The 27,794-nt window shown below is 35.1% G+C and overlaps 1 protein-coding gene and 1 non-coding gene across 29 annotated transcripts in view; both read right to left on the bottom strand.

The window, feature by feature from the left end:
- CSPP1 (centrosome and spindle pole associated protein 1) overlaps window positions 1-27,794 on the bottom strand; it is a 183,604-nt gene that overhangs the window by 135,025 nt on the left and 20,785 nt on the right. For 18 of the 28 annotated variants that reach the window (XR_005381064.1, XR_005381063.1, XR_005381062.1 and 15 more), the window contains 5 exons: window positions 13,018-13,121; window positions 12,276-12,299; window positions 8,117-8,197; window positions 6,645-6,746; window positions 5,235-5,674 (listed from right to left, as the gene is read on the bottom strand). Coding sequence is in view for 21 of the 28 variants with exons in the window: in XM_038579450.1 (XP_038435378.1) it covers window positions 5,235-5,674; window positions 6,645-6,746; window positions 8,117-8,197; window positions 12,276-12,299; window positions 13,018-13,121 (751 nt within the window). In the remaining 7 variants the exon portion in view is untranslated. The remainder of the gene's footprint in view (window positions 1-5,234; window positions 5,675-6,644; window positions 6,747-8,116; window positions 8,198-12,275; window positions 12,300-13,017; window positions 13,122-27,794) is intronic. The other 10 variants (XM_038579466.1, XM_038579454.1, XM_038579462.1 and 7 more) reach the window with 5 other exon arrangements.
- Window positions 22,352-22,485, bottom strand: LOC119866812. The gene has a single exon (XR_005381320.1). It is a non-coding gene; the product is annotated as a small nucleolar RNA SNORA31 (small nucleolar RNA).

Genomic DNA, 27,794 nt, shown 5'->3' with positions numbered 1-27,794 from the left:
CAGAAAGGAAAAAACAAGATCAGAGCAGAAATAAATAAAATGGAGACTAAAAAAACAATAGAAAGGATCAATAAACAAAGCTGTTCTCTGAAAACAAAATTGATAAACCTTTAGCCAGACTCATCAAGAAGATAATAAATTTATTTATTTTAAATAAATTCAGAAATGAAAGACAAGTAACAAATAACAACACAAACATACAGAGAATTTTAAGAGACTACTATGAAAAATTATATGCCAACAAATTGGGACAACCTAGAAGAAATGGAAAATTCCCAGAATCATATAATTTTCCAAAACTGAATCAGAAAGACTCAAAAAATCTGAACAGATCAATTTCTAATAACGAAACTGAACTACAGTCACAAAAGTTCCAGCAGGGGTGCCTGGGTGGCTCAGATAAGTGTCTGCCTTTGGCTCAGGTCATGATCCCAAGGTCCTGGAATCAAGCCCTGCATTAGGCTCCCCGCTGAGCCTGCTTCTCCCTCTCCCCTCCCCCCGCTCATGTGTACTCTCTCTCAAATAAATAAAATCTTAAAAAAAAAAAAAAAAAAAAACACAACTTCTAACAAACAAGTCCAGGACAAGATGGTTTTCCAGGGAAATTCTACCAAATAATTCAAGGATGGTTTGATATATGCAAGACAATCAACCTGACACATCACATTAACAAAATGAAGCATAAAATCCATATGATCACTTCAACAGATGCAGAAAAGGCATCTGACAAAATACAACATTCATTTATGATAAAAACTCTTGTTAAAGTAGGTTTAGAAGGAACATACTTCATCATAATAAAGGCAATACGTATAACATAAAGCTATAATACAGATATTAAAATAGACATACAAATAAAGTAAAAAATAAAAATAAATTTAAAAAAATTTTAAAGGCCATATATGAAAAACACATGATGAAAACTGAGAGCCTCTAAGATTGGGAACAAGACAACGATGACCATTCTTGGCACTTTTATTCAACACTGCACTAGAAGTACAAGTCACAACAATCAGACAAGAAAAAGAAATAAAAACCATCCAAACTGGTAATGAAGAAATAAAACTTTCACTATTTGCAGATGATGCTAAACTATATACAGGAAGTCCTAAAGACTCCACCAAAAAACTATGAGAACTAATAATCAATTCAGTAATACAGCAGAATAGGAAATTAATATAGAGAAATCTGCTGCATTTCTATAAACCAATAATGAGTTGGCAGAAAGAAAAAAAAAATTTTTCATCCTATTTACAATTGTATTGCATTAAAAAAAAAACCTAGGAATACATTTAACCAAGGAGGTCAAAGACCTACACTGTGAAAACTATAAGACTCTGATGAAAGAAACTGAAGATGACACAAATGAAAAGATACCCCATACTCATGGACTGGAAGAAATAATATTGCTAAAAATGTCCCTACTGCTCATAACAATCTACAGATTCAATGCAATTCCTATCAAAATGCCAAAAGCACTTATCACAGAATTGAAACAAATATTCCTAAAATTTGTACCAAACCACAAAAGACCCTGAATAGCCAAGAGAAACTTGAAGAAGAACAAAGCTGGAAGCATCACAATCCGAATTTCAAGATAGTACTATGAAACTACAGTAATCAAAACAGTATGGTGCTAGCACAAAAATAGACATATGGATCAATGGAGCTGAACAGAGACCCCAGAAATAAACCCACACTTACACAGTCAATTAACATGACAAAAGAGGCAAGAATCTACAATGGGGGAAAAAACAGTTTCTTCAGTAAATGGTTCCAGGAAAACTGTACGACTACATGTAAAAAATTAAAACTGAATCACTTTCTTACACCATACACAAAAATATACTCAAAATATATTGAAGCCCTAAACATGAGACCTGAAGCCATTAAACTCCTAAGAGGAAACATAGGAGTCTCTGGGACATTAGCCTTAGCAACATATTTATGGATAGGTCTCCTGAGACAAGGGAAACAAAAGCAAAAATAAAGTATCAGGACTATACCAAAATAAAAGGCTTTTGTACAAAAAGGAAACCATCAATAAAAGAAAAAGCAACCCACTGGAGATATCTGCAAATGATTCATCCAATAAGGGATTAATTTCTAGAACATATAAAGAACTCCTACAATTCAAACCAAAAACCAAATAATCGGATTAGAAAACAAGCAGAAGACCCAAGTAATCGTTCTTCCAAAGAGATATACAAGTGGCCAACAGACACATTAAAAGATGCTCAACATCACTAACCATCAGGAAAATGCAAATGAAAACCAAAATGAGGTATCACCTCACACCAGTGAGAAGGACTAATATCAAAAAGACAAGAAATAATAAGTGCTAGTTAGGATGTGGAGAAAAGGGAACTCCCATGCAATGTGTTGGGAATGTAAACTGGTGCAGCCACTATGGAAAAACAGTAGGGAGATGGCTCAAAAAATTAAGAATAGGTATACCATATGATCCAGTAATTCCCCTACTGGGTACTTAACTAAAGAAAATGAAAACATTGGGACACTTGGGTGGCTTAAGCAGTTGAGTGTCTGCTCAGGTCATGATCCTGGAGTTCCAGGATCGAGTCCTTGTATTGGGCTCCCTGCATGGAGCTTGCTTCTCCCTCTGCCTGTGTCTTGCCTCTCTCTGTGTCTCTCATGAATAAATAAATAAAATCTTAAAAAAAAAAATGAAAACATTAAATTGAAAAGATACCTGCACCTCTATGTTTATTGCAACCTTACTTATAATAGCCAAGTTATGGAAGCAACTCAAGTGTCCATCTATAGATGAATGGATTAAAAAGATGTGGTATAGATACAGAATGGAATATTAGCCATAAAAAAGAATGAGATCTTGCCATTTCCAAAAATATGGATGGACCTAGAGGGTACTATGCCAAGTGAAAATAAATCAGGGAAAGAAAAATACCATATGATTTCATTTATATGTGACATCTAAAAAACAAACGAACAAACAATAAGAAACAGACTCGTAAATACAGACAATATTGTTGCCAGAGGGTAGGGGCATGGGAGGAAAGAGCTAAATAGGTGACAGGGATTAAGAGATACAAGCCTCTAGTTATAAAATAAATAAGTCACAGAGATAAAAATACAACACAGGGAATATAGTCAGTAATATTATAATAATGTTGTATGGTGACAGATGGTAACTACATGTATTTTGGTGAGCACTGCATAACGTGCAGAACTGTTGAATCCCTATGTGTGCATCTAAAATGAATATTAACACTGCATATCAACTATACTTATTTAAAAAATTTTAATAAATGGTTAGAGCAAGAGGCCAAATGCAGTTACATACTTCTACAGTCTCAAAAATTTCACTAGTAAGTAGTCATTTTTCTTATCAACCACTCTGCCTCCTAAGTAAAAACTACTAAATGATAGATGTGAATTTTGATTTGCTACAATTAAGGTATCTACAAATCTGAAATACAGAAATTCAATTTTAACCTCATGCTAGAGACATATGTGGTAAACCTTACATCTAGAGATATAAGTTTATGCATTAACAAAATGGAAGTAATACAATGATTTAAATTTGAAGACATACTTTCAAATATTTTAAGACATGTTACAGGAATTTTTTTCTCACTCATCCTCATGTTTATCTATTCTTAAAATACTACTTGGGGAAGATTATATGAAGAGAGTTCATTTTTTCATTTACGGAATACATAAGAAAAAAAGCTCTCAAATAATTAGGCTGAAATTCATTTGTTCAAGTATAAAATTATCACAGGATATAAATACAAATATAATAGATTAAAATATATTTTAAAAGCAATCATAAGTTTCTTGAAATTCCAAACTTAAAAGGTAGCATTATATTACACTTCAAAGAAAAACAGACACCACAAAGAAAAAAAATGGTTTCATGTACAAAGGCAAAACCAAGAGTCCAAGATTACCTGCAGTTCTCTATTTGAGAGCTCTTTTAGTTTTAGGCAGCCTTTGACTATCTTTAGGTATAAACATTTTCAAATATAAAACGTTATAGGATTTGGAGTATTTTCTGAAGTACAGTTAGATTCAAATCAGATGTAAATGACAAGTAGCATTGCAAAATTCTAATCCTCCACTCATATCACTTAAATCAGGATGATTATTAAACAGATCAGGTGAGAAGGCCATCATAGCTACAGAATAAAGAGTAGAATATGACAAACTATAAAGATTTTGTGTTATTATTAATAACTAGAATACTTAATGTATAGCATTATGTCTCAAAATTTTCTAAAATATTTAAAAAGTAATCTATTTGGACTAAAGAAACAGATCCCATAAAATCTTCAAAATTTAAATTTAACCCTTTCAAGTTAACAAGTCACTGACAAATATGGACTCCTGCCATATTTCTATCTCCAAAAGTTTGTGACAATACAGCAAATTTTAAGTATTAAGACAAATGACTTAATAAAACAAAACCCCCCCTATAGCAGTTAAGAAATTACAAATAGTGTCCCCAAAATAATCATCCCAAAGAACTGAAAAGCATCAGAAAATCTGATAGTAAAAACCTGGTATCGTTTCACTTAAATGTTGAATACGTGACTTAAAAACAATGAAATATATTGATAAATGTATTTAGAGCATAGGAACATTAACGGAATAAGCTGTATTTCATCTACTTTAAAATGTCTCATGTATCCATACTTTAACATCTGAATCTGGGATTGCCATCAACCTGGTTTTTAGTCAAGTTATTGCAATGTGGAGTTCTTTTTTTCTTCTGTCAGTCGTCTAGGGGCACTCTGAATCTGAGACAACCCTGAATTCTTGCCTAAAGGTTTTTTAAATACTGGCAACATGAATTTCAGACTGCAAACCTGAATCAGTACTGGCTTACAGATCAAATCTCAGAGGTGTTTGTTTGTTTTTTTTAATCCTCCCATTCAGTGCAAAGGTTGAAACATGCAAGTTTCCTTTCTGTCCCCTTCTGTGAAAAAGTTTATTTCCCATTTAATTTTACACGAAGGTTGTAGTCTTTCAGTGTCCCAGTTTGATTACGGGTCCCTTTTTCCCCCATCTTGGAGGTTTTATTTGTTCCTTCAGTGGCACATAGAAAATAGCGGTACAACTTCAAACTGATAGCATCTTAGAATTAATCAAATATGTAGATAAAGGAAACTGCTTCTCCCTAACATACTGATAAAAAGTAACGACATGAATACTAAGGTAAATAAAGAAAATAAATATAAAATTGTAAATACCTGTCATTTGTATACACTCTCAAAAGTCTTCTATCAAAATCACTTTCATATCTAAACCTCTCGTCCATTTCTTCACTTACTTCAGGATCTTGATCTGGTTTATAATACTGTCTATCAAAAACACGATCGTCATTAAACCTGCGAAATCTTCTATCTGGAATGTCAGCTTTGTTGGCAAACCTTTGATGTTTTTTATTGGGTATGCCCACTTCTTCATTAGTTTTTTTAATGATTCTTCTATTCCTTAATTCAATGTCATCATCTAGTTGTCGATATCTGTCTTCCTCCAGTCTTCTTTGGTTTAGAAGCTCTTCATATGCCTCCGAAGGAGTTAAGACATTTCTTCCAAGACCCCCTGAATTTTCACAAGATGTCTGTATTTGTGAAGATAAATCAGGCTTACCCTGACAAATAGGTTTTTTATTTCTTTGATTCTTCTGCTGGTCAATTAAAAAAGAAAACAAGAAATAGATCTTAGTACAATGCTATTTCTTAGAAAATAATTAAACCCTCAAATGATGCTTAGTCTACTTACTATCTGAACTCCAAGGCTTAATTACCAAAAGAAATAGCTTATCTTTAGGAAAAAAAAACCTCAAGGAAATGCTATCTTCAAAACTTACTAAATATCATCTAAACAAGCAACAGCAATATGGGTAAATAGCTACAAAAAGAGAGGATAAATTAAATGCAAATTCCTATCCCAGGAGATAGTAGGCATATTTTGGCAGGTAATATAGCTTCAAAATACTTCAAATTAAATTCTTAATACAAAAAAATATAGAAAGTGGTCAATTTTTTGGCCCTATTGATATCAATCCACTACTCTTAAATTTGGAAAAAAATATATATCTAGAAATTGTCAATATTTTAAAAATCACTCAAAATAAAAACTAGGGGCTCCTGGGTGGCTCAGTCCATTAAGCATCCGACTCTTGATTTTGGTTTAGGTCATGATCTCAGGATCATGAGATCGAGCCACATGCCAGACTCCATCCATGCTGGGTATGTAGTCTGCCTAAGATCCCCTCCCTCTCCTCCTGTTCCTTCCCTGCCTCCCTCCCCTTACTGTTCACTCACTCTCTCTCCTCCCCCCCCCAAAAAAAAATTAAATACAAAGTAAAAACTAAACACCACTTAAAGCCAATCTCTAAAATTAAATCTCCCCCATGATGTTAAAAAGTAGGATAAGTTCTTCAATATGTGATAAAACCATTTACCAAATATTAAAATTCCCAAAAAAAATAAAATAAAATAAAATAAAATTCCCTGTATTTAGTTCCATTTGGCTTAATCTTTACAATATTCACGTAAAAACCAAGTGAAATGTTTAACATATAAAAATATTTTCAAGTAAGTACAAAATATTCAACCTCTGGTGTTAAAGATTTACTTTAAAAGCAAACCTACCTCGGTACTACTCTTTTCTACCTGTCTGAACCTGTCAGTGGATTCCTCCTTACCCCTGAGAAATTGATTGTATTCCTTGTTGCGTTCAAGTTTCAACCTTTCCTTAATATAAAAACCAAAAGGTAATGTTAAAATTCCAACTTCAGGAAAAAGTACCTTTATGTCTAATCAAACTCATACAGACTAAGAGATCTTACCCCAAATCAAGCTTTCTTAATAATTTCAAGGATACAAGTAGTTGCAAGGCACAAGAGAGACAGGAAGAGGTCTCAAACCACCAATGCAATTCCCCATATCCTTTCTCGCCACATGAAAATAAGCATTACTACATGCTTAGGTGCAGGTTAATACAGGCAGTCTTTAATAGAAGGGAGCTGCTTCCATCAAAAAGCATTCATAAATAAATCTGTCCCACTAGTAAATGCATGAATGTGCTTGCCAGGAGATGTTATTAGCATGTTTCCAAGGAGATCTGACCAGGTTACCTTCCTTCTTTCCTTCTCAAGACACCTCCTGCCTCTATTCCCCCATCTCACTCACAAAAGACCTACTACTAATCATTTCTTTCACAAGTATCAAGAAGGTTGATTACATTTTAAACATAAAAAGGTAAAATTAGGGATCCCTGGGTGGCACAGCGGTTTGGCGCCTGCCTTTGGCCCAGGGCACGATCCTGGAGACCCAGGATCTGGTCCCACATCGGGCTCCTGGTGCATGGAGCCTGCTTCTCCCTCTGCCTGTGTCTCTGCCTCTCTCTCTCTCTCTCTCTCTCTCTGTTACTATCATAAATAAATTTTAAAAAAATTTTTAAAAAAAGGTAAAATTATCACAGACACTAAAATATTATAATGTAAATGTTCTGTTGAAACACATGCTACATTAGGAAATGTTTTTAAGCCTTAATATCTCCAACTATCATTGAAAAAGCACAATCTAAAAAAAAAAAATTAAAGATTTAACTAGGTCATCTTTTGAAACTTATTATGTTTGTCTTATGTACTATGTCATGATGGGTGACCTAGCTTGGAAATTGAGTCTCTACCAGAGGCATGCAGTGTTTTATCACTACCACCTCTGAAAAGTAAGTACATGTATTCATAGAGTGAATAGAAACACATTCAAAAAGCCCCAGACCTCACCCCACATCAAAGCTCAGTATACTCTCATCCACTTATGTCACTGAAAACCCTGATGCACAGCATTAACTTCACAGAAACCAATGCTGAAAAATGTAAATTCTAAATACTCGATTAATTCACGTATTAAACATATATCACATCATTATAAACATTATGTTCAAAAGTTCTGTTAAAAACAGCACAACTAGAGACCCCACAGATTTTTTTAAAAGGCATATATTCAAGAATGGGAAATGATATAATCTTCTGCTTGTATTTAAGTCAGGAGTTCATTCTTTAATTATTTTGACACCTCAAAAAACTAATACCCACAATAACTTCCTATCCACTTACCTTGGCAGATAGCCTCTCATCAATAGGAAGAGAAACTCCAAGAGTAGATGGATCTGCTTCACTTGTGGACAGAAAATTTTTCTGTAGGTATACACATTAAAAAAATATTAGTTTATTGCCTTTATAAAATGTTTCATAAATGTGTCTTTACATTCTATTTTCTAAACTATTACATTATACAGAGCAAAAGAATGAAATGGAGATGAAGACAAAGTACAAAAGCAAATAGAAAACAGAATTTTCTTCCAATCAGCAAGTCCCTTAAGAAGAGAATCACATCTTAATTTTCATTTGCAACATATATATTCTAGATGATTAAAAAGCATGGGTAAAAGTAAACTCTTACCCAATTTATATTTCTTTTCTAAGCCACATATTCCTCATTCTCAGTGCTCTACTATTCTTTGGCAAACTTAAGGCAAATTCAAACTTCCTCACCAATATTCACATACTTGCCGCAGTAATGTTTTTTACTAATTTTCCTGCAATAATTTATGAGGGGATGTCCATTCAAATGCCAAAAGATATTAACTATGAACACTGTTTCCTTATGTGTACTTCCATTCTTGTTCATTAAACACTCAGATAACAGTGTATTAAAACAGCATATGACCAGGAATCACAAGACTGGACTCCAGGACTAGCCTGGACTATTATATATATACAATATATAATAAATATATGATAATATACTTACTTAGTAAAGTAAATTTACTTTAATAAGTAAATAAGGTATCACTGAGTCTCAATTTACAAATAAGTTGTGGTACAAAAGCTAATTTGAAAGTTGGTTGTATAGAACTCTAAACTTATTTGTCCAGAGAAAAAAATAGAATACCTGAGTAGATCCCTGAGTCAGTTTAACCCCTATATAAAAAGTACACTATAAACCTAGCCATTTTGTACAGTGATACATGTATAAAAAACATACTCAGAGTTCCAACCCTAGGAAGACAGAGATACAGCATCCCCACTCCTTCATTAGGCAATTCCCACTCCCAACAGAGGCCCAGAATGATGTTTGAAATTTTCAGGACAATGAAAAAAAAAAATAAACAATAAGGACCATATAGTGAGCTATTCAAAAAGCTGAACTTTAGACATTGTCTCATTCATTCAATAAATACTGATTGCCAACTATGTACCAAACTGTTCGATATATCTGCGATTCATCAATGAAGAAAAAGAAAGATCCCTACCTAAAGCTTATATTCAAGCAAAGAAAAACAAGAAATAATAAACATAATGAAGAGTATGGTATGTTAGAAGATGATATTGAGTGTTGTGACAATTAAAAAGAACAAACTACAGTAGTTCAGGCTTCTAGAGGATGGGAGTGAGAAGAACAGAAATCTAGTGTTCCCTTTTGGACATGCTCAGTATAAGTAAGATACCCTTAGATTTCTAAGATAGGTAGTCAAATAGAAAGTGTGAGGTTCAGGAGAGAAGTCTGGTCTGGAAATATACATTACTAATTCAAATTAAAAACTGTTCTTCTGAGAATATGTTCTCTCTGTACTTTTATATTTTTTTAAAAAAAGATTTATTTATTTATTCATTCAGAGAGAGAGAGAGAGAGAGGCAGAGAGGGAGAAGCAGGCCGGGAGCCCAACGCGAGACTCGATCCTGGGTCTCCAGGATCACACCCTGGGCAGCAGGAGGCGCCAAACTGCTGCGCCACCAAGGGCTGCCCTCTTTGCACTTTTAAATGGTCAAGTGTCTTCTAAAAACTGGAAAGAAGATGGTAGTTGTTTAATGGTTCTCGGTAAAATTTAAGCATTTAATTTTTTAATTTAAATATCCATGTAATTCAAAAGTCTAGAAGCCACAAAAAAAAAAAATCTAAAAAGAACAGGATTTGGAAACTACAGATTCTAGGGGTCAAGGAAGCCACTGAAGCCACCTACCGAAATCCTATGTAATTTTTTCCCCCATGCGTTCCTTTCCATGCCCAGGTACCTTCTCATACATCAACCAAAATTTGTCTCTTGCATATAAGGGACTATTGCTCCTCTATCACAAACATATTCTTGATAACACAATGTTGAAAACTCCTTTATATCAATTTGAATTTAAAGATTTGTATTTCTTGATCTTTTTCCCGTTTATAAATGCAATTTCTTCCTATGCTTCCTATCATCATTCTTTTTTAAAATCTTATATGTGACACACCTGGGTGGCTCAGCATTTTGAGCATCTGTCTTCGGCTTAGGGCATGATCCTGGAGTCTGGAGATCAAGTCCAGGATTGGGCTCGCTGCATGGAGCCTGCCTCTCCCTCTGCTTATGTCTCTGCCTTTCTCTGTATCGCTCATGAATAAATAAATAAAATCTTTTTAAAAAATAAAATCTTATATGTTATGGAGGTACCTGGGTGGCTCAGTCGGTTAAGCATCTGCCTTCAGCTCAGGTCATAATCTCAGAGTCCTGAGATCAAGCTCCCTGCTCAGCAGGGAGTCTGCTTCTTCCTCTCCCTCTGACCCTCCTCCCCACTTGTGCTCTGTCTCAAATGAAGTCTTTTAAAAAAAAATAAAAGGAGGGCAGCCCCAGTAGTGCAGCGGTTTAGCGCCGCCTGCAGCCCGGGGTGTGATCTTGAGGACCTGGGATCGAGTCCCACGTCGGGCTCCCTGCGTGGAGCCTGTTTCTCCCTCTGCCTGTGTCTCTGTCTCTCTCTCTCTCTCTCTCTGTGTTTCTATGAATAAATAAAATATTTTTTAAAAAATAAATAAAATAAATAAAAGAATAAAATCTCCTATCTACAAAGTAATGTAAGATCCATGAGTGAAAATGGCAGATATCAGAGGAAAACCCCATCCAAAAAGGAGTGGTGAGAGAGGGGGAGAATACTGAAGTACAAGGCCAGGGAGATAGGCTAGAACATGAAAGACTTCACATGCCATGCTAAGGAATATGTATTTTTATTCTGAAGGTCAGTGAGGAGACACTGAAGTATTTGTAATGGACAGGATGATTCTAGAAAGTAGGGTGAAGAACAGATTGAAAATTAGTGGAAGGAGAGGAGCTAAAAATCTGTAGCAGTAATTTAAAATAAACATAAGAATCTCTAATATGCAGAATAGTTTTAAAACAGTTACCAAGCTCTTCACAGGCTGCTTAAGAAGGTATGCTTCACACATACCAAATTAAAAATCTAATCTAGGGGCACCTGGCAGGCTCATTCTATAGATCATGCAACTCTTAATCTCAAGATCATGAGTTCAAGCTCCACACTGGGTGTGAACCCTACGGGGAGAGAGAGAGAGAGAGAGAGAGAGAGAGAGAGAGAGAGAGAGAAAATAAATAAATAAATAAATTTCCTTTTTAAAAAAATCTAATCAGATCCTACCCTATCTACTTACATTATTATTTTTTACTACTCTCAAAAAGAATCTACTCTAACCGACTCAGACTGGCAAATCACATGTTTCATTCATACAAAGCAAAAGCCTACCCTCCAAGTCCTTCCTTCTCTATTCCCCATCTGAAAAGCTTCTGCTCCTTGATCTGCCCTCCAGAATATCCAAATTCTATCCATTTTATATGTTTTACAAAATAACACGGTGAGGTCTTTCCTGATCAATACAGCCTTTTCAGTTACCTCAACAACCAGATTTAAGACCCTTGAAGACAGATTCTTCTTCATAAGTGCTTAAAACGTGTTGGTTAAATGAACGGATGTGTGAGATTCTTTTTATAAAGTTCTATAAAACTATAATGTTTTTGTTTTCCAATAAAATTTACAAATGCAATCCATGGATTTGGGTGCAAAAATAGTGACAACACAGTTAAAAACATCTTAGAATATCCTATTATTTTGATTGATCTTAATGTGATTAGCATAATTTGAAGAAAAAACTGGCATGCTGAAAACAAATGAGTTTATGATAGCTGTGCAATGTCTCTAAAAGATGCATAAGAAAGCAACAAAAATAAATGCAAAGCAGGAATCATAAAGAATGCTTGATTGTACTAATGAAAAATTATAATGTATAGACTGCCATCTTGGTAAAAGCAAGGATACAAAATGTTATCATTCAAAAGTCTCAAAATCACAAGTGAAGTTATTTTCATTAGTTTGAGAGCAACATCATAAATGAAAATAATTGCAAGCTAAAAATTAAAAAAAACAAAAACAAAAAACATTTTGCAGGCAACCCTACCTTCCTTTTTGCTTGTGTAATACCCTGAAGTCAAAGAAAACAAACCAATGATAAAATATATTCAAAGTTCTTTCTCTCCATGTGCAAATCAGAGTAAGTAAGAGATCACTTATACATTTGGAACAAAAATTACAAAGTATTAAAACACTATAGAATATCTTGGGATGAGTAGAAATATCATGATTGTTTAAAATAATTTGATAACCTAAAAAGTAAATTGCATTTCAAAACTTATAAGAAATCTTTAAGTTTAGCAATTACAGAATTTAACCAAATATAGTTAAAACAAGGGTTCTGCTAAGTAAATAGATTAAACCATAAAGCAAAGACTTTGGCAGCTAAATAAATGAAGTTTTCATAAACTTAAACTGGCAGGAAAATAAGTAGCAACTAGAATTCCATGTGTCATTTTAATCCACAGTCATGGGGAATGGAGGAGTAGGGAATTATAACAGGGCTATTTTAAACCATGGTAACTCTACAGAAAACAGGAACAATCAGAACTCACAATCTCATTTAAAATAAAAAACCACTACCCTACTGTAAAGATCAAGAATCTGTTATTTCATGGCACCAGTCCTGAGCATCAGTTTTTTTCTACCACTGTCACATATAATCCCTTAACTTTCACATTAACATCCTGTTAGGTATCAATGAAAATCTAAAAATTAACACACATAACCTTAGAAAATAAATTTAGATGAATTCTGAAGCATAAGATCCAGCTAACAGAATGTATTACCTGAGTAAGATAGCGTCTGTAATCTTGCCTTAATTCTTCTTTTAGTTTATGTTTCTTCCGTTCATAATCTTCCCCAAGTGGTAAACTTAATCCATAATCAATTCCTAAAAACAAAACAACTTAAGTAACATAGCTCACTTTTAAACCAATCCCAATTTCAATACAATCTGATGTCACCAAAGCACAGTAGGAAAGAACACAGTCATGTTGATTCTGAGACTGGGATCAGGATAAGAAATTGTTTATTTAAAATGTTTCAGCAGTTCATACATTCACACCTATGGAAAATATCCCTCCCACCCATGAAATCCAGTCACCCAGTTCTCCTGCCCAAAACAACTAACGTTACTGTTTCTTGTATTTCCTCCCAGAGACTTTACACATCTATAAACAGAGACTTTTAAATTACTCTGTGTGCATATATCTGTATATTTACTTCTTCCCACTTAGATACATGGTTCTGCATTGTTTGGCATCTGGCTTTTTCACAGAGCACAAAACTAAAGCAAAGGAAAGCTGATTAACTTTATTTCTTCACTTAATGCTACTGAAATTCTATAAAAATAAATACCTACCAAAAAACATATCTGCAACAATTTTAAGGTCTGTTTTCCAGTTTGTGAAAATTAATAATGTGATTTGTTTTACTCTAAGAATATCTTTGTTATAATATGTTTCAGAAAAAATTATCAAAACTTATGTGTGGGGAGGAAAAAAAAAACTAAGTGTGGCTGAGGCTGAAATTTCCAAAAACTTTTAAAGTTAAGCCACCAAATTCTGATTTCATATAAATTGATATTAATTTTTATTGTAAAATATACATAAAATTTACCATTTTAACTGTTTTCAAGCATACAATAATTCAGTGGCATTAAGTATATTCACAATACTGTGCAACCCTCATCACACACACAAAACTAAGGCCATTTCCAGTTTTTTTTCATCATCCCAAACACAAACTCCACAGAAGGATGTTAATTTTTTTAAGAAAAACTTTAATTTTGAGTCATGTTTCCTTACGTAGAGTTCAAATTCAAATTACATTTTGGGGTGATGACAATAGTGATGGCTGTACAACTTATAAATACACTAAAAACCAGAGCTGTACAATTTCAATGGGTAAACTTTATGGTATGTAAACTATATCTTGATAAATCTGATATCTTGATAAATTATATACTTCCAAAATATTTTTAATAGTAAAATACTATGTCAAGAAATACAGATCCAGATGAGTATTTAGATTTTTGAAGCTCCTCTCCTTTTTTTTAGTCCTACTATATAATACCACAGTATTAAAAATTTGACATTTCTAAGTGAAATGATTTTCCTTAATGATTCAGCTACAAAGAATACAGATGAAATAATTAACCATAGTTTATAAACTGGTATGGGTATCACTATTTTTGTGTCTTATTCCCTCACAATGCAGCTAAATGATGGGACTTTTCATAAAAGTGTCATATAACTGCTTTATTACATCACTGAAATATTTCAGGGGGAAAGGTCCAAGCAATATAAATATAAATGGATGTCTGCTGATTTTATGGAATACTAAATTCCACTTTCTACCATAAACACCATGGAATTCTCTTGATAAACACTTTTAGCCTACATAATCCTGATAATAGTGAGTAAAGCAGGTATCCTTAGGGATGCCTCTCACTCGTGCTCCCAACCCTCTCCTAAAAGAATTTAAACTATCCCATAGCTTAGAATTTTAAATCATACAAGAAAGCATTCTTTCCTTTCTATGTGAGAGAACACAGAAATCTAAACCTTAAAGATACAGAATTTAAGCCTAAAGATAGAAATAGTTTTGATTCCCACATTCAGAATGGAGTATCACACATAGAGCTAAATTATAAAGTCAATGAAGGTAAGGCCGTGTTTTATTCAATTTTATTTATTTTTTTTTTAAAGATTTTATTTATTTATTCATGATAGTCACACAGAGAGAGACAGAGAGGCAGAGACACAGGCAGAGGGAGAAGCAGGCTCCATGCTGGGAGCCCGATGTGGGATTCGATCCTGGGTCTCCAGGATCGCGCCCCGGGCCAAAGGCAGGCGCCAAACCGCTGCGCCACCCAGGGATCCCTTTATTCAATTTTATAATGCCTGGTATATATAAGAAATGTTCAATGAGTAAATGTATAAATGAATACATGAATGAATGCCTAAATAAAAGGAAATAATGAGAGGAAGAGAAAAAGCACACAATTCTAATTTATTTCTGCTTTTAGGCAGTCTGCATGGACAGGAAGTATGATCATAACTAGTAACTAAAGTTGCTTATCTCTAGTCACAATAGATACTCTATTGTGGCAAGGAGAAAAAGAAAATGCTGCAAGGATGATGCCTCCCAACATGTTAGGATTTCCAACACAGGGAAGCAATAATTTACAACTTTCTGAAAAGACATTTAAGGTAGGTTTTTAATACAGGTTTTCAATTCTGCTTGGTGGATTTATGTGGAAGAATAGAAATTAAAATGTGATTTTCACTTATAAACTACTATATATACTAAGTTCAATTTCATTATCAAGAGTATCTGGCTCTTAAAAAAAAAAAAAAAGAGTATCTGGCTCTTACTATTGACACATAGTATTTGTAATAATTGTCTTAAAAGACAAGGAAGAATGCATACGGATTGCCTTCTGAACTACTTTAAATTTTAAGTTTAAGATTTAGTCAACAAAAAATACTTTTTTAACTGTTATTTTTGTCATCTAGTACCAACATTTTATGGCATTAGAGGTAGGTCAGAGAAATAAAATTAAAAACTGTAGGAACACTTTAAATATTCTGTTCATTTTAAACTATGCATTAACTATGACATCTCAATTGACTTAATGAACTACAAAACATGGTCAGACTTACTTATTCAGAGCAGTTGTCTTATGATGGTTCTAGTGGCAAGTAAAGCATTAGTGTCATCTTAGGGTCATTTGAAGTGATGTCACTTCAAGTACATCAGTGACTCTAAGACAGTTAACATTATGCTTCAGAACTATATTAATCACAAGTATTAGTTTCTACAGTAGTTTTGGGCTATATAAACTATTCAAAACTAAAGTATGCAATGTTTTTATAATTAATTTACCTAACATAGCACTCATAATAAACACTTTATGTAACAAATTACTATGGAACACTTAGTTTTTTTTCTTTTGTTGTACTACCATGAGAAGTTATTACATAAAAACAATCAAGACCAATTATAGGAGATAATAATTGAACTTTCCATAAGCAGGCAACTTCTCAACAGACATGATTGCTTTAACTGAGAACACTGTACTCAAACTTTAGTATAAAGAGGAGTATTATACATGACTCATTTGACTTGTACAAAACTGAACAATAGCAGAATGTCTGATATTCATTCACAATAAGAGAAATCTAAGACTACAAATGCTAAAAAGAATGACAAAAATGTAACTAAAAATTAGTCAAAACAAAAAAACAACAATTTCCTGTTGTCTATAGGACAACAGGAAAATCTTTAACATTAAATGTAATTTTTTAGCTTTATCTAAACCTCAGAGCTGCTCTGCGGTTTAGCGCTGCCTTCGGCCCAGGGCATGATCCTGGAGACCCAGGATCGAGTCCCACATCAGGTCAGGCTCCCTGCATGGAGCCTACTTCTCCCTCTGCCTGTGTCTCTACCTCTCTCTCTCTCTCTCATGAATAAATGGAAATGGAAATGGAAATGGAAATGGAAATGGAAATGGAAATGGAAGGGAAGGAAAAGAAGAAAGAAAGAAAAGAAAGAAAAGAAAAGAAAAGAAAAGAAAAGAAAAGAAAAGAAAAGAAAAGAAAAGAAAAGAAAAGAAAGAAAAGAAAAGGACGGCAGCCCCGGTGGCGCAGCGGTTTAGCGCCGCCTGCAGCCCAGGGCGTGATCTGGAGACCCTGGATCAAGTCCCACATCAGGCTCTCTGCATGGAGCCTGCTTCTCCCTCTGCCTATGTCTCTGCCCCTCTCTCTCTCTGCATCTCTATGAATAAATAAATAAAATCTTTAATAAAAAAAAAGAAGAAAGAAAGAAAGAAAGAAAGAAAGAAAGAAAGAAAGAAGAAAGAAAGAAAGAAAGAAAGAAAGAAAGAAAGAAGAAAGAAAGAAAGAAAGAAAGAAAGAAAGAAAGAAAGAAAGAAAGAAAGAAAGAAAGAAAGAAAGTAAGTAGGTAGGTAGGCTGGTTGGTTTAAGAGACTGAGGCAAGAGGACCTGGAGATTATTGACAACTCTTTTGCTACAGAGTCACCTAGAAATTGACAGTAGCTGGAGGAACATAAAGGATTTTATAAAATAGGAGATATTACAGCAATGCTTGTATTCTGACATAAATGATCTAATGGAAAGGAAACATAATTTATGATCCAGAATGTAGATGAAAACTGATGCAGTGATAATATTTTCAGTGAAAATGGACAGAATGCTATTTAAGTAGAAGGGGTAGTCAAAGTTGCAATGACAATCTATAGTAACAGGAGACAAGGCAAAATATACAGTACAGATGACGGTGAGCTGGCAGATACAGGGTGGGAGACAAGGGTAAGTTCTAATTGCTTCTATTTGCAGTGAGATACAAGTAAAACCATTGGCAAGGGGATGGGGAATGGAGTTTAAGGAGGGAGGAAAGAGGAAATGGCTGTCTTATAGAATAGGATAGCACTAGATTAGGGAAATGTAATAGAATCACCAACAGCAGTGAGGACACACCTTAGGTCAGCAGTCAGTACTTCAAAGAAAGAACAATTACATGGTTCTGGTTTCTCTCTACCCAAATTCAGCTACATACATACCAGCACACAACGAGTGCAGAATTGGATTTAACAAGAGTTGAGATTTTCCCAAATAGAAAGTAAGATAAAGGGAAAAAGAGGCAAGAAAGAGGAGAGTGTGCAAGGGAGTCAATATACTGGACACAGAATTTAGGCTGCATAAGGAAGGAAATAATGAGAGTAGGGCCTTTAAGGGAGAAGAATAAACAGACAGTAAGTCCTGGTAATGTCAATTATTTGGTATACTTGTTGGAGGCAGGATACAAAAGAAAATTAGCAGAAAAAACTGGAAGTAGTCATTAAAGAAAATATTTGCAACTTTATTCAGTCACTAGTAACAGAGATCCAAGATGAGACTGTTGGAGTGGGTGGCTGAGGAAGAATGGAAAATATCACAAGATGAAGAAGTCAAGAAACTGAAGAGGTAATAAATGTTTAAGGAATCAGATGAATGGCTTGAATCTGTAAATAACTGCAGTAAGAACCAAGTGAGCACAAGAGACCAATGTCACAAATTTCAAAGGTGTTGGGATTATAGCGAGGACAGGAGACATGATAGTATGGAAGTCCCAAAAAAGAACATGGCATTTACTCCAATTCCAGCTTAAACAAGGGAAGAATACATAGCACAGCTTATGGCACATACTGAGCACTCAATCTAGGATAGTTGGTAGTAGTAGTAACAACAGCAGCAATAGCAGAAAGAATAGCAGACTTTAATATTTTTATTGATCTTTCAAACATCAGGATCCTTCTTAATTATCTTTATTGGTTTCCCTTGTCAAATATATAAGGTATCAGTCAGTTAAAGTTTTCTGGCAAATCCCAAAATACTGATTTTAAGCACTTTCTACCATGGAAAGCAAAGCAATCTTTCCCACACAAGCCCAATTTTTAAAAAGTGAGGAATAATATACATAACAAAAAACACAATCTTAAGCATATTGCTCAATTTGTACAAATGTATGCTCTATTGTAACAACCCAGATTTTTTTCCACATCACAAAGCACACTTACATTCCTTCCCCATCAATACCCTCTCCAGAGCTTATAAGTGTTCAGACTTCTATCAATGTGGATGTGTTGGAGCTGTTCTTGAACCTCAAAAAAGCAGGAAGTTTGTGATCTTTTACATTTTACTTCTTTCACTCAATATTACATCTGTGAGACTCAGCCACATAGCTATATGTGGCAATGGTTCATTCTTTCCAGTTTGTGTCTTTCATTATATGAATATCTCACAACTTTTTTTAATCCATCTTACTGTTAACACATTTGAGCTGTTTCCTGCTGTTTAGGAGAGTGGGGGAAGCACTAATATGAACAAAATTCCATTGACATTCTTCTAGATGTCTTTTGGTGAACACATGTATTTCTCTTGGCTTTATTCCTGGGAGTGGAATTCTTGGGTCATTAGATAAGGTCACAGAGTTTAGCAGATATTGCCAGTTTTTCAAAGTTGCACCGTTAGCCATTCCTACAAACAATGAATGAGTTCCAGTTGATCCACATCCTTGCCCACTCTTGGTATTGTAACTTCTTTAAATATTAGACATTATACTTGTGTGCAATACTGTCTCACTATAGTTTCAATTTGTATTTTCCTAACAATTAATGATGCTGAGCACTTTCGCAATGCATTTGGATTTTCCTCTTTTGAGAACAGCTATTTAAGTCTTTTGTCCATTTTCAGAACTGCGTGGTCTTTTTCTTATTATCTAAATTTTATACATACAGATGTATACATACATATAAACCTAAGTAGATTTTATACACATACCTATGGCTGCCTTTTCCCATTTTTATGTATTGTGATGAACAGTTCTTAATTTTAATGAAGTCCATTTTATCAAACTTCTCTTTTATGATTAATTCTCCTTGTGTCTGATTTAAAAAATCCTCACCTATCTCCAACATCTCAAAGACATTCTCATATGTTTTCTCTAAGAGCTCTATAGTGTTAAGTTTTACCTTCAGGTCAGTGATCTCTCTTGAATTAATAGTCTATGTAGTGTGAGGTACAGGTTAAAAGTTTCTTTTTTTCCTCTTCTTTAGTATGGATGTCTAACTTACCCAGCACTATTTACTAGAAAGACTATTCCTTTTCCCACTGAACTGCAGAAGCACCTATATCATAAATCAAACATCTGTTACAAGCAGGTGTGTTTCTATCCTCTTTATTCTGTCCCAGTGGTCTGTCTAAACTCCTGCCAAAACTAAATGGTCTTAATTACTATAATTTCATACCAAGTCTTTATATATAACACTAAGTTTTCCAACTTTGTTTCCAACTTTTTCTTCAAGAATGGATTTCCAAGTTCTTTTTACTTCCTTATAAATCAGCTATCAAAAAGCCTGCTGGTATTGCACTAATCACCAAGCACACTGAAATGGTGCAGCAATCTTACAAATCAATGGGAAAATTGAGTTCTGTGATCTTCATGAACTTTTGCCAAAGAGGAAGAAAAAAAAAAAAAAAAACCCTCTCTGTCATTTATAAACATAGGGAAATAAGAAAAAAGAAACTAATAATTAATAAGGAAAAAGAAACTAATAATTACCTAGTACACTGAAATTTAAAACATCAGAAACACTGAGAATTAAAATATTTTAATTTGGGCAGCCCTAGGTGGCTCAGCAAAATTTAGTGCTGCCTTCAGCCTGGGGCCTGATCCTGGTGAACAACATTCTTGTAGACGTCTTTTGGTGTTGAAAGACTTCTAATCTACAACCATAATGGTCTCTCCATATACTTGCACATTCTTTCTCTGATACATTTTGTAGTTTTTCATGTGTAAGTCTTGCGCATTGTGTTAAATATACTTTTTTGAAAAAGATTTTATTTACTCATGAGACCCAGAGAGAGGGGTAGACATATATACAGGCAGAAGGAGAAGTAGGCTCCCTACAGGGAGCCTGATGCAGGATTCAATCCCAGGACCCCAGAATCATGACCTGAGCCAAAAGCAGATGCTTAACTACTCAGCCGCAGGTGCCCTGAGAATAATTTTTTAAATGCAATTTAAAGGACTAATTTTAGTGTCCATTTGGCTGGGCCATGGTACCCAGATATTTGGTCAAATGTTATTACGGATGCTTCTGTGAGAGTGTTTTTTGGGTGAGATAAACATTTAAATTGGTAGACACTAGGTAAAGCAACCTGCCCTCCATAATGTGAGTTGGCCTCATCCAATCAATGCAAGGCCTTAACAAAGACTGATCTTTCCCAAGCACAAAGGAATTCTGGCAACAATCTCCAGACTTAGAACTGCAACATCATGGGATCCCTGGGTGGCGCAGCGGTTTGGCGCCTGCCTTTGGCCCAGGGCGCGGTCCTAGAGACCTGGGATCGAATCCCACGTCGGGCTCCCGGTGCATGGAGCCTGCTTCTCCCTCTACCTGTGTCTCTGCCTCTCTCTCTCTCACTGTGTGCCTATCATAAATAAATAAAAGTTTAAAAAAATTTAAAAAAAAAAAAAAAAAAAAAGAACTGCAACATCAACTCTTCCCTAGTCACCAGCTTCACAGCTTACCTGACAGATACTAGACTTTTCAGCCTCCATAATCACAAGCCTATTCCTTAAATACTTTTCTCTATAGATATGTATGTGTATTTATGTATTATATATATATACATATACACATATATACATAAAATATATGTAATATTAATACATTTTACTTTTACACACACACACACACACACACATCCTAATGGTTCTCTGAAGAATCCTAACAAATACAGTGACATTTTTTAATTGCTGGATTTGAAGATTTATCTAAGTTTAACCTAACATTTTTTTCATGTTAAGGAGAACATATTTGATAAATTTTAATAATTCTTTAAATCATGAAATTCTATCAAATAATTTACTGAAAATATTAATTTTTTTAGATTTATTTATTTATTCATGAGAGACAGTAAGGAGAGAGAGAGAGACAAAGAGGCAGAGACACAGGGAGAGGGAGAAGCAGTCCCCAAGCAGGGAGCCTGATGGGGACTTGATCCCGGGTCTCAAGGATCACACCCTGGGCTGAGGGTGGCACTAAACGGCTAAGCCACCCGGGCTGCCCTGAAAATACTAAATTTCTTAATGGATTTCTTCTATGAATTTAGTTTTTTAAAATAAATTTCAACATTGTCATATTTAAACGCCAACCTCTCTACCAAGAGACATACTGACTCAGTAAATCTTCACTTAATATTTATTGAGCACCACCCATATGCCAGGTATTTTGCTTTGCTAGTCTTGGGGTGATGAACAGGTATATAAATCCTTGCCCAAAGGAACAGCGTCTAGACAGTATACAAGCAAGCATATAATTTCAATATAATATGTGCTATTTGACAACTTCCATAACCCACTGCAAGTACCAATTTGGTATACAATGAATTTTCTTTTCACCCAGAGATAAAGGCTGGTTAAGACAGTTTTATGCCCAGGTCTACGTTACCTTTTCTAACTCAAATTTCAGTTTCTTTTTTGGAGTATAACAGGCTATTTACTGTTTACAAGTCATTTCTAAGTTGCAAAAATTTTCTCTTCATGTTTTATCCTTGTATTCCCCCATTCAATCATGGCTGCCACAATTAGACAGACAGAAAGGGCAAGGACACTTTTGTCTTGCATCTGTAATGAAAACCTTAGCAGCAGACAGTAACTGCTCCAGGTCTGTCAAATAGATGCATCCCATTGCTTCTTAATCTCAAAAGGTTATGGTTGTGCCCCTGTATTATAAATCACAAAACTAGTATTTTTAAATACAGAACAGAATCCATGCTACCCAATATAGAAAATGAAGAAAGGGTTATATACAAATACACATATGTACAGTCTAATCATGAAATTATATATAAGATAATGCTTAAGAACAGAGAATGGAAAAGGGGGTTGAAAATGTCACAAATTTTCATGTTATACTGTTCTGTACTTTTGTTTTTTTATTCATTTTATTTAGATTAAATTTTCCAACATATAGTATAACATCCAGTGCTCACCACATCACAAAACTCTCCACTGTCAAATTATTTTACATTTTTCCCCATGGTGACAAACTATATGACCTAATTTCTTTCCAGTTTTACTGAGAAATAATTGCTATCTATTAATGTGTAATCTTAAGGCATACAGTTTGACTGATTTATATATACTGTGGAATAACTATCACAATAGGTTCTGCTAACATCCATCTTCTGGTTTAGATACAATGAAAAGTCAAAAAAAGAAAAACCTTTTCCTTCTGATGAGAACTCTTAGGACTTCCTCTCAACAAATTTCCTATACATCACACAGCAATGTTAGCTATAATCATCATGCTATACATTATTTCCCTACTATATATGTATTCACTTATTTATTTTTACTTAAATTCAATTAATATATATTATTAGTTTTAGAGGTAGAGGTCAGTGATTCATCAGTCTTAGATAGTGACCAGTGCTCATTATATCACATGCCCTCCTTAATGTTCCATCCCCTCAGTTTGTTTCCTATGATTAATAGTCTCTTATGGTTTGTCTCCTCTGATTTCATCTATTTTTTCCTCTCTTCTATGATCCTCTGTTCTGTTTCTTAAATTCCACTTATGAGTGAGATCATATGATAATGGTCTTTCTCTGATTGACTTATTTCACTTAGTAAAATACCCTCTAGTTCCATCCACGTTATTGCAAATGGCAAATTTTCATTTTTTTGATGGCTGAGTAATAGTCCATTGTGTGTGTATGTGTATCTTCACTATCCATTCATCTGTCAATAGATATCTGAGCTCCTTCCATAGTTTGGCTGTTGTGGACATTGCTGCTATAAACATTGGGGTGCAGGTGCCCCTTCAGATCACTACATTTTTATCTTTGGGGTAAATACCCAGTAGTGTAATTGTTGGTTGTAGGGTAGCTCTATTTTCAATTTTCTGAAGAACCTCCATACTGTTTTCCAGAGTTGCTGCACTAGCTTGCATTCCCACCACCCATGCAGGAGGGTTCCCCTTTCTCCACATCCTTGCCAACATCTGTTATTTCCTGTTTATTTTAGCCATTCTGACTGGTGTGAGGTAATACCTCATTGTGGTTTTGATTTGTATTTCCCTAATGCCAAGTGATGCTGAGCATTTTTTCATGTATCTGTTGGCCATTTCTTTGGAGAAATGTCTGTCCATGTTTTCTGCCCATTTCTTGACTGGATTATTTGTTCTTTGGGTGTTGAGTTTGATAAGTTCTTTATAGATATTGTATACTAGCCCTTTATCTGATATGTCATTTGCAAATATCTTCTTCCATTCTGTTTATTTTTAAACCCTAGCACTTATTTATATCATAACTGGAAATTCAAACCTTTTGTTTTTTGGGGGGTTTTTTTTATTTTTTTTTAGTTTCTTTTTTTTTATTTTTTTTTTATTTTTTTATTTATTTATGATAGTCACAGAGAGAGAGAGGCAGAGGGAGAAGCAGGCTCCATGCACCGGGAGCCCGACGTGGGATTCGATCCCGGGTCTCCAGGATCGCGCCCTGGGCCAAAGGCAGGCGCCAAACCACTGCGCCACCCAGGGATCCCTATACTCTCTGCCCCCACTGTTCACCTACCACAAGTCTGGTCCCTTTTTCTGAGTTTGGTTTTGTTTGCTTAGATTCCAAATGATCATGCAATATCTGTCTTTCTCTGACTTACTTCACTGAGCATAATGCCTTCAACTCACCAACAGTGTGCAAGGGTTCCATGTCAGCATTTGTTATCTCCGTCTTTTTTATGATGGCCACTCTAACAGACATGAGGTGATCTCTAGGTAGTTTTAATTTGCATTTTCCTGATGACTAGTGATGCTGAGCATCTTTTCATGTATCTTTGGTCTAATTTTAAGGCCACAATTATTCAAGCAAGTCAGTAACTGAATGCTGATGTTATAAAATTAATCAAGTTATATATTATTCTCTAATAAGATTCAATGTGCAAAAATAATTATTGCTTCAGTTGGCAAAAACAAACATTCTTATGAAACCTAAATTCTACATAACAAACAGAATAGTTTATTTTTGCAATGGGGACCTTCATTCATTCAAAAATCTTCTTTAAACACTAATGTGCCAAGCACTGTGCTAGGCAGCAAATATACAATGGCATACCATTGCAGTACAAGAGACAGTTGAGTAAGTTCAAAACTACATTTTAGGGATGCCTGGGTGGCTCAGTGGTGGAGCATCTGCCTTTGGCTCAAGGCATGGTCCCATGGTCCCAGGATCGAGTCTGCACTGGGCTACCCATGGGGAGCCTGCTTCTCCCTCTGCCTGTGTCTCTGCCTCCCTCTGTGTCTCTCATGAATAAATAAAAAAGATATTTTAAAAAAAACTACACTTTAAGGGGAGAACCAATGCAACAGGGCAGAAGGCATAAATAACCAGCACAATCTGGGAAAAGAAATAAAAGGATAAAATTACTATACAGGAAACAAGAATACATTGGAGTTGTGCAGGACTAACATGATCCTATTTGTTTTTTGAAAATATTATGAAGGGCAATGCAGAGACTTAGCGGGAGGGGGGCTAAACCATAAAACAAACAATACTAGAAAAAAAATCTTAGAGACAGCATAGGCCTGCATAAAATAATGTTTGTGGGATTAGAGAAAAATAAACCTATTTTTAAATTTAAGCAGTAGAATCAACTGAACTTGCGTAATTACTTGCTGTGGGAGGCAAAGGGACGATAGGAGTCAAGGATGACTAGGCAAACATCTCACCAAAATACCAAAAAGTTTGAGAAGAGTAAAGGTAATCTTGCACATGCGAATTCTGAGCCCACAACATCCAAGTATAGACATCCAATAGAAAATTAGATATAGGGCAGCCCCGGTGGCGCAGCGGTTTGGCGCCGCCTGCAGCCTGGGGTGTGATCCTGGAGACCCTGGATTGAGTCCCGCATCGGGCTCCCTGTATGGAGCCTGCTTCTCCCTCTTCCTGTGTCTCTACCTCTCTCTGTGTGTCTATGAATAAATAAATAAAATTTAAAAAAAAATAAAAAAATAAAAATAATTAGATATATGGGTCAGGAATGTAATTAAAAATTGGATTGGAATATGGATTTAGGAGTCATGAATACACTGATGATATATAATGCCTATGAGTGGATGAGGTCAGCCAGAGAATGTAGGAAATGCAAAGGCAAAGGACATAGCCCAAAGGAACACCAATTAAGGAATAAGTAGAGGTCATGGTCTTTAGACTTTAAATTCTCCATCATTTGTTCATATAATAAAGAATAATTCTTCAATTCTTAATTCTCAAAAATCTATATTAAAAAAATACAAGGTCACAAAATAAATATTTATTGTGCACCAATTATGTGCCAGTCGTCTTTTCATATGTATTCAATTAACGCCACAATAACCTTTTAAGATAGATGCCGTCTTAAGAAAATAGCTTAAATAACCTGTGCCAGGTCACAAAGGCATGACAGATACAATCCAGAGCAAGCTGTAACTCAGAATTTCAGAGTCTGTCTAACCTTACTGTGTAAAATAATCTACTATTAAACTTTTGTAAAATTATCTCTTGCAACAATCAAAATTTCAATTCAGGGCAGCTGGGGTAGCTCAGCGGTTTAGCGCCGCCTACAGCCCAGAGCGTGGTCCTGGAGACCCAGGATGGAGTCCCACCTCAGGCTCCCTGCATGGAGCCTGCCTCTCCCTCTGCCTGTGTCTCTGCCCCTCCCCCTCCTCTCTGTGTATTCTCATGAATAAATAAATTCTTAAAAAAAAAATTTTCAATTCATAAAAATTTCAGGCTAGAAGATTACCCAAATTTTTATGTTACAGATAAGGAAACTGGGGTCCTTAGAGATAAAAGAGCTTTTCTAAATACTAAAATTTAAAAAGAGCTTGGGGGCACCTAGGTGGCTCGTTGGTTGGGCACTGGACTTTTGATTTCAGCTCAAGTCATGATCTCAGGGTCCTAGGATCAAGCCCCGCATCAAGTTCCACACTCAGCAGGAAATCTGCTTGAGATTCTATCCCTCTGCCCTCCCCCCTGCTCACACTTGCATGCATTCTCATGCTCTCTCTCAGATAAATAAATAATAAGAGCCTGAATAGTCAAAGGAATCTTGAGAAAGAACAAAGCTGAAGGTATCACAATCCCAGATTTCAAGATATACTACAAAGCTGTAGTCACCAAAGCAGTATGGTACTAGACTAAAGTAGAGACATGGAGAAATGCAACAGAATAGATAGCCTAGAACTAAACCAACACTTATAGGTTCAATTAACCTATAACAAAGGAGGCAACAAGATACATCTATAAAGCAAGAGAAACAAAAGCAAAAATGAATTATTGGGACTTCATCAAGATAAAAAGCTTCTGCACAGCAAAAGAAACAGTCAACAAAACTAAAAGACAACCTACAGAATGGGAGAAGATATTTGCAAATGACATGTCAGATAAAGCGCTAGTATCCAAGATCAATAAAGAACTTATTAAACTCAACACCCAAGAAACAAACAATCCAATCATGAAATGGGCAAAAGACACAAACAGAAATTTCACCAAAGAAGACATACACATGGCCAACAAGCACATGAGAAAATGCTCCGTATCACTTGCTATCAGGGAAATACAAATCAAAACCACAATAAGATACCACCTCACACCAGTGAGAATGGTGAAAATTAACAAGACAGGAAACCACAAATGCTGGAGAGGATGTGGAGAAAGGGGAACCCTCTTGCACTGTTGGTGGGAATGTGAACTGGTACAGCCACTCTGGAAAACTGTGTGGAAGTTCCTCAAAGAGTTAAAATAGAACTACCTTACGACCCAGCAATTGCACTGCTGGGGATCTACCCCAAAGATACAGATGCAGTAAAACGGCAGGACACCTGCACCCCAATGTTTATAACAGCAATGTCCACAGTAACCAAACTGTGGATGGAGCCTCTGTGTCCATCGAAAGATGAATGGATCAAGAAGATGTGATCTATGTATACAATAGAATATTACTCAGCCATTAG

This window comes from Canis lupus, chromosome 29, assembly GCF_011100685.1.
Source record: "Canis lupus familiaris isolate Mischka breed German Shepherd chromosome 29, alternate assembly UU_Cfam_GSD_1.0, whole genome shotgun sequence".
Classification (NCBI taxonomy): domain Eukaryota; kingdom Metazoa; phylum Chordata; class Mammalia; order Carnivora; family Canidae; genus Canis; species Canis lupus.
The sequence above is the reverse complement of the archived record's forward strand: the minus strand, read 5'-3'. Positions and strand labels throughout refer to the sequence as shown.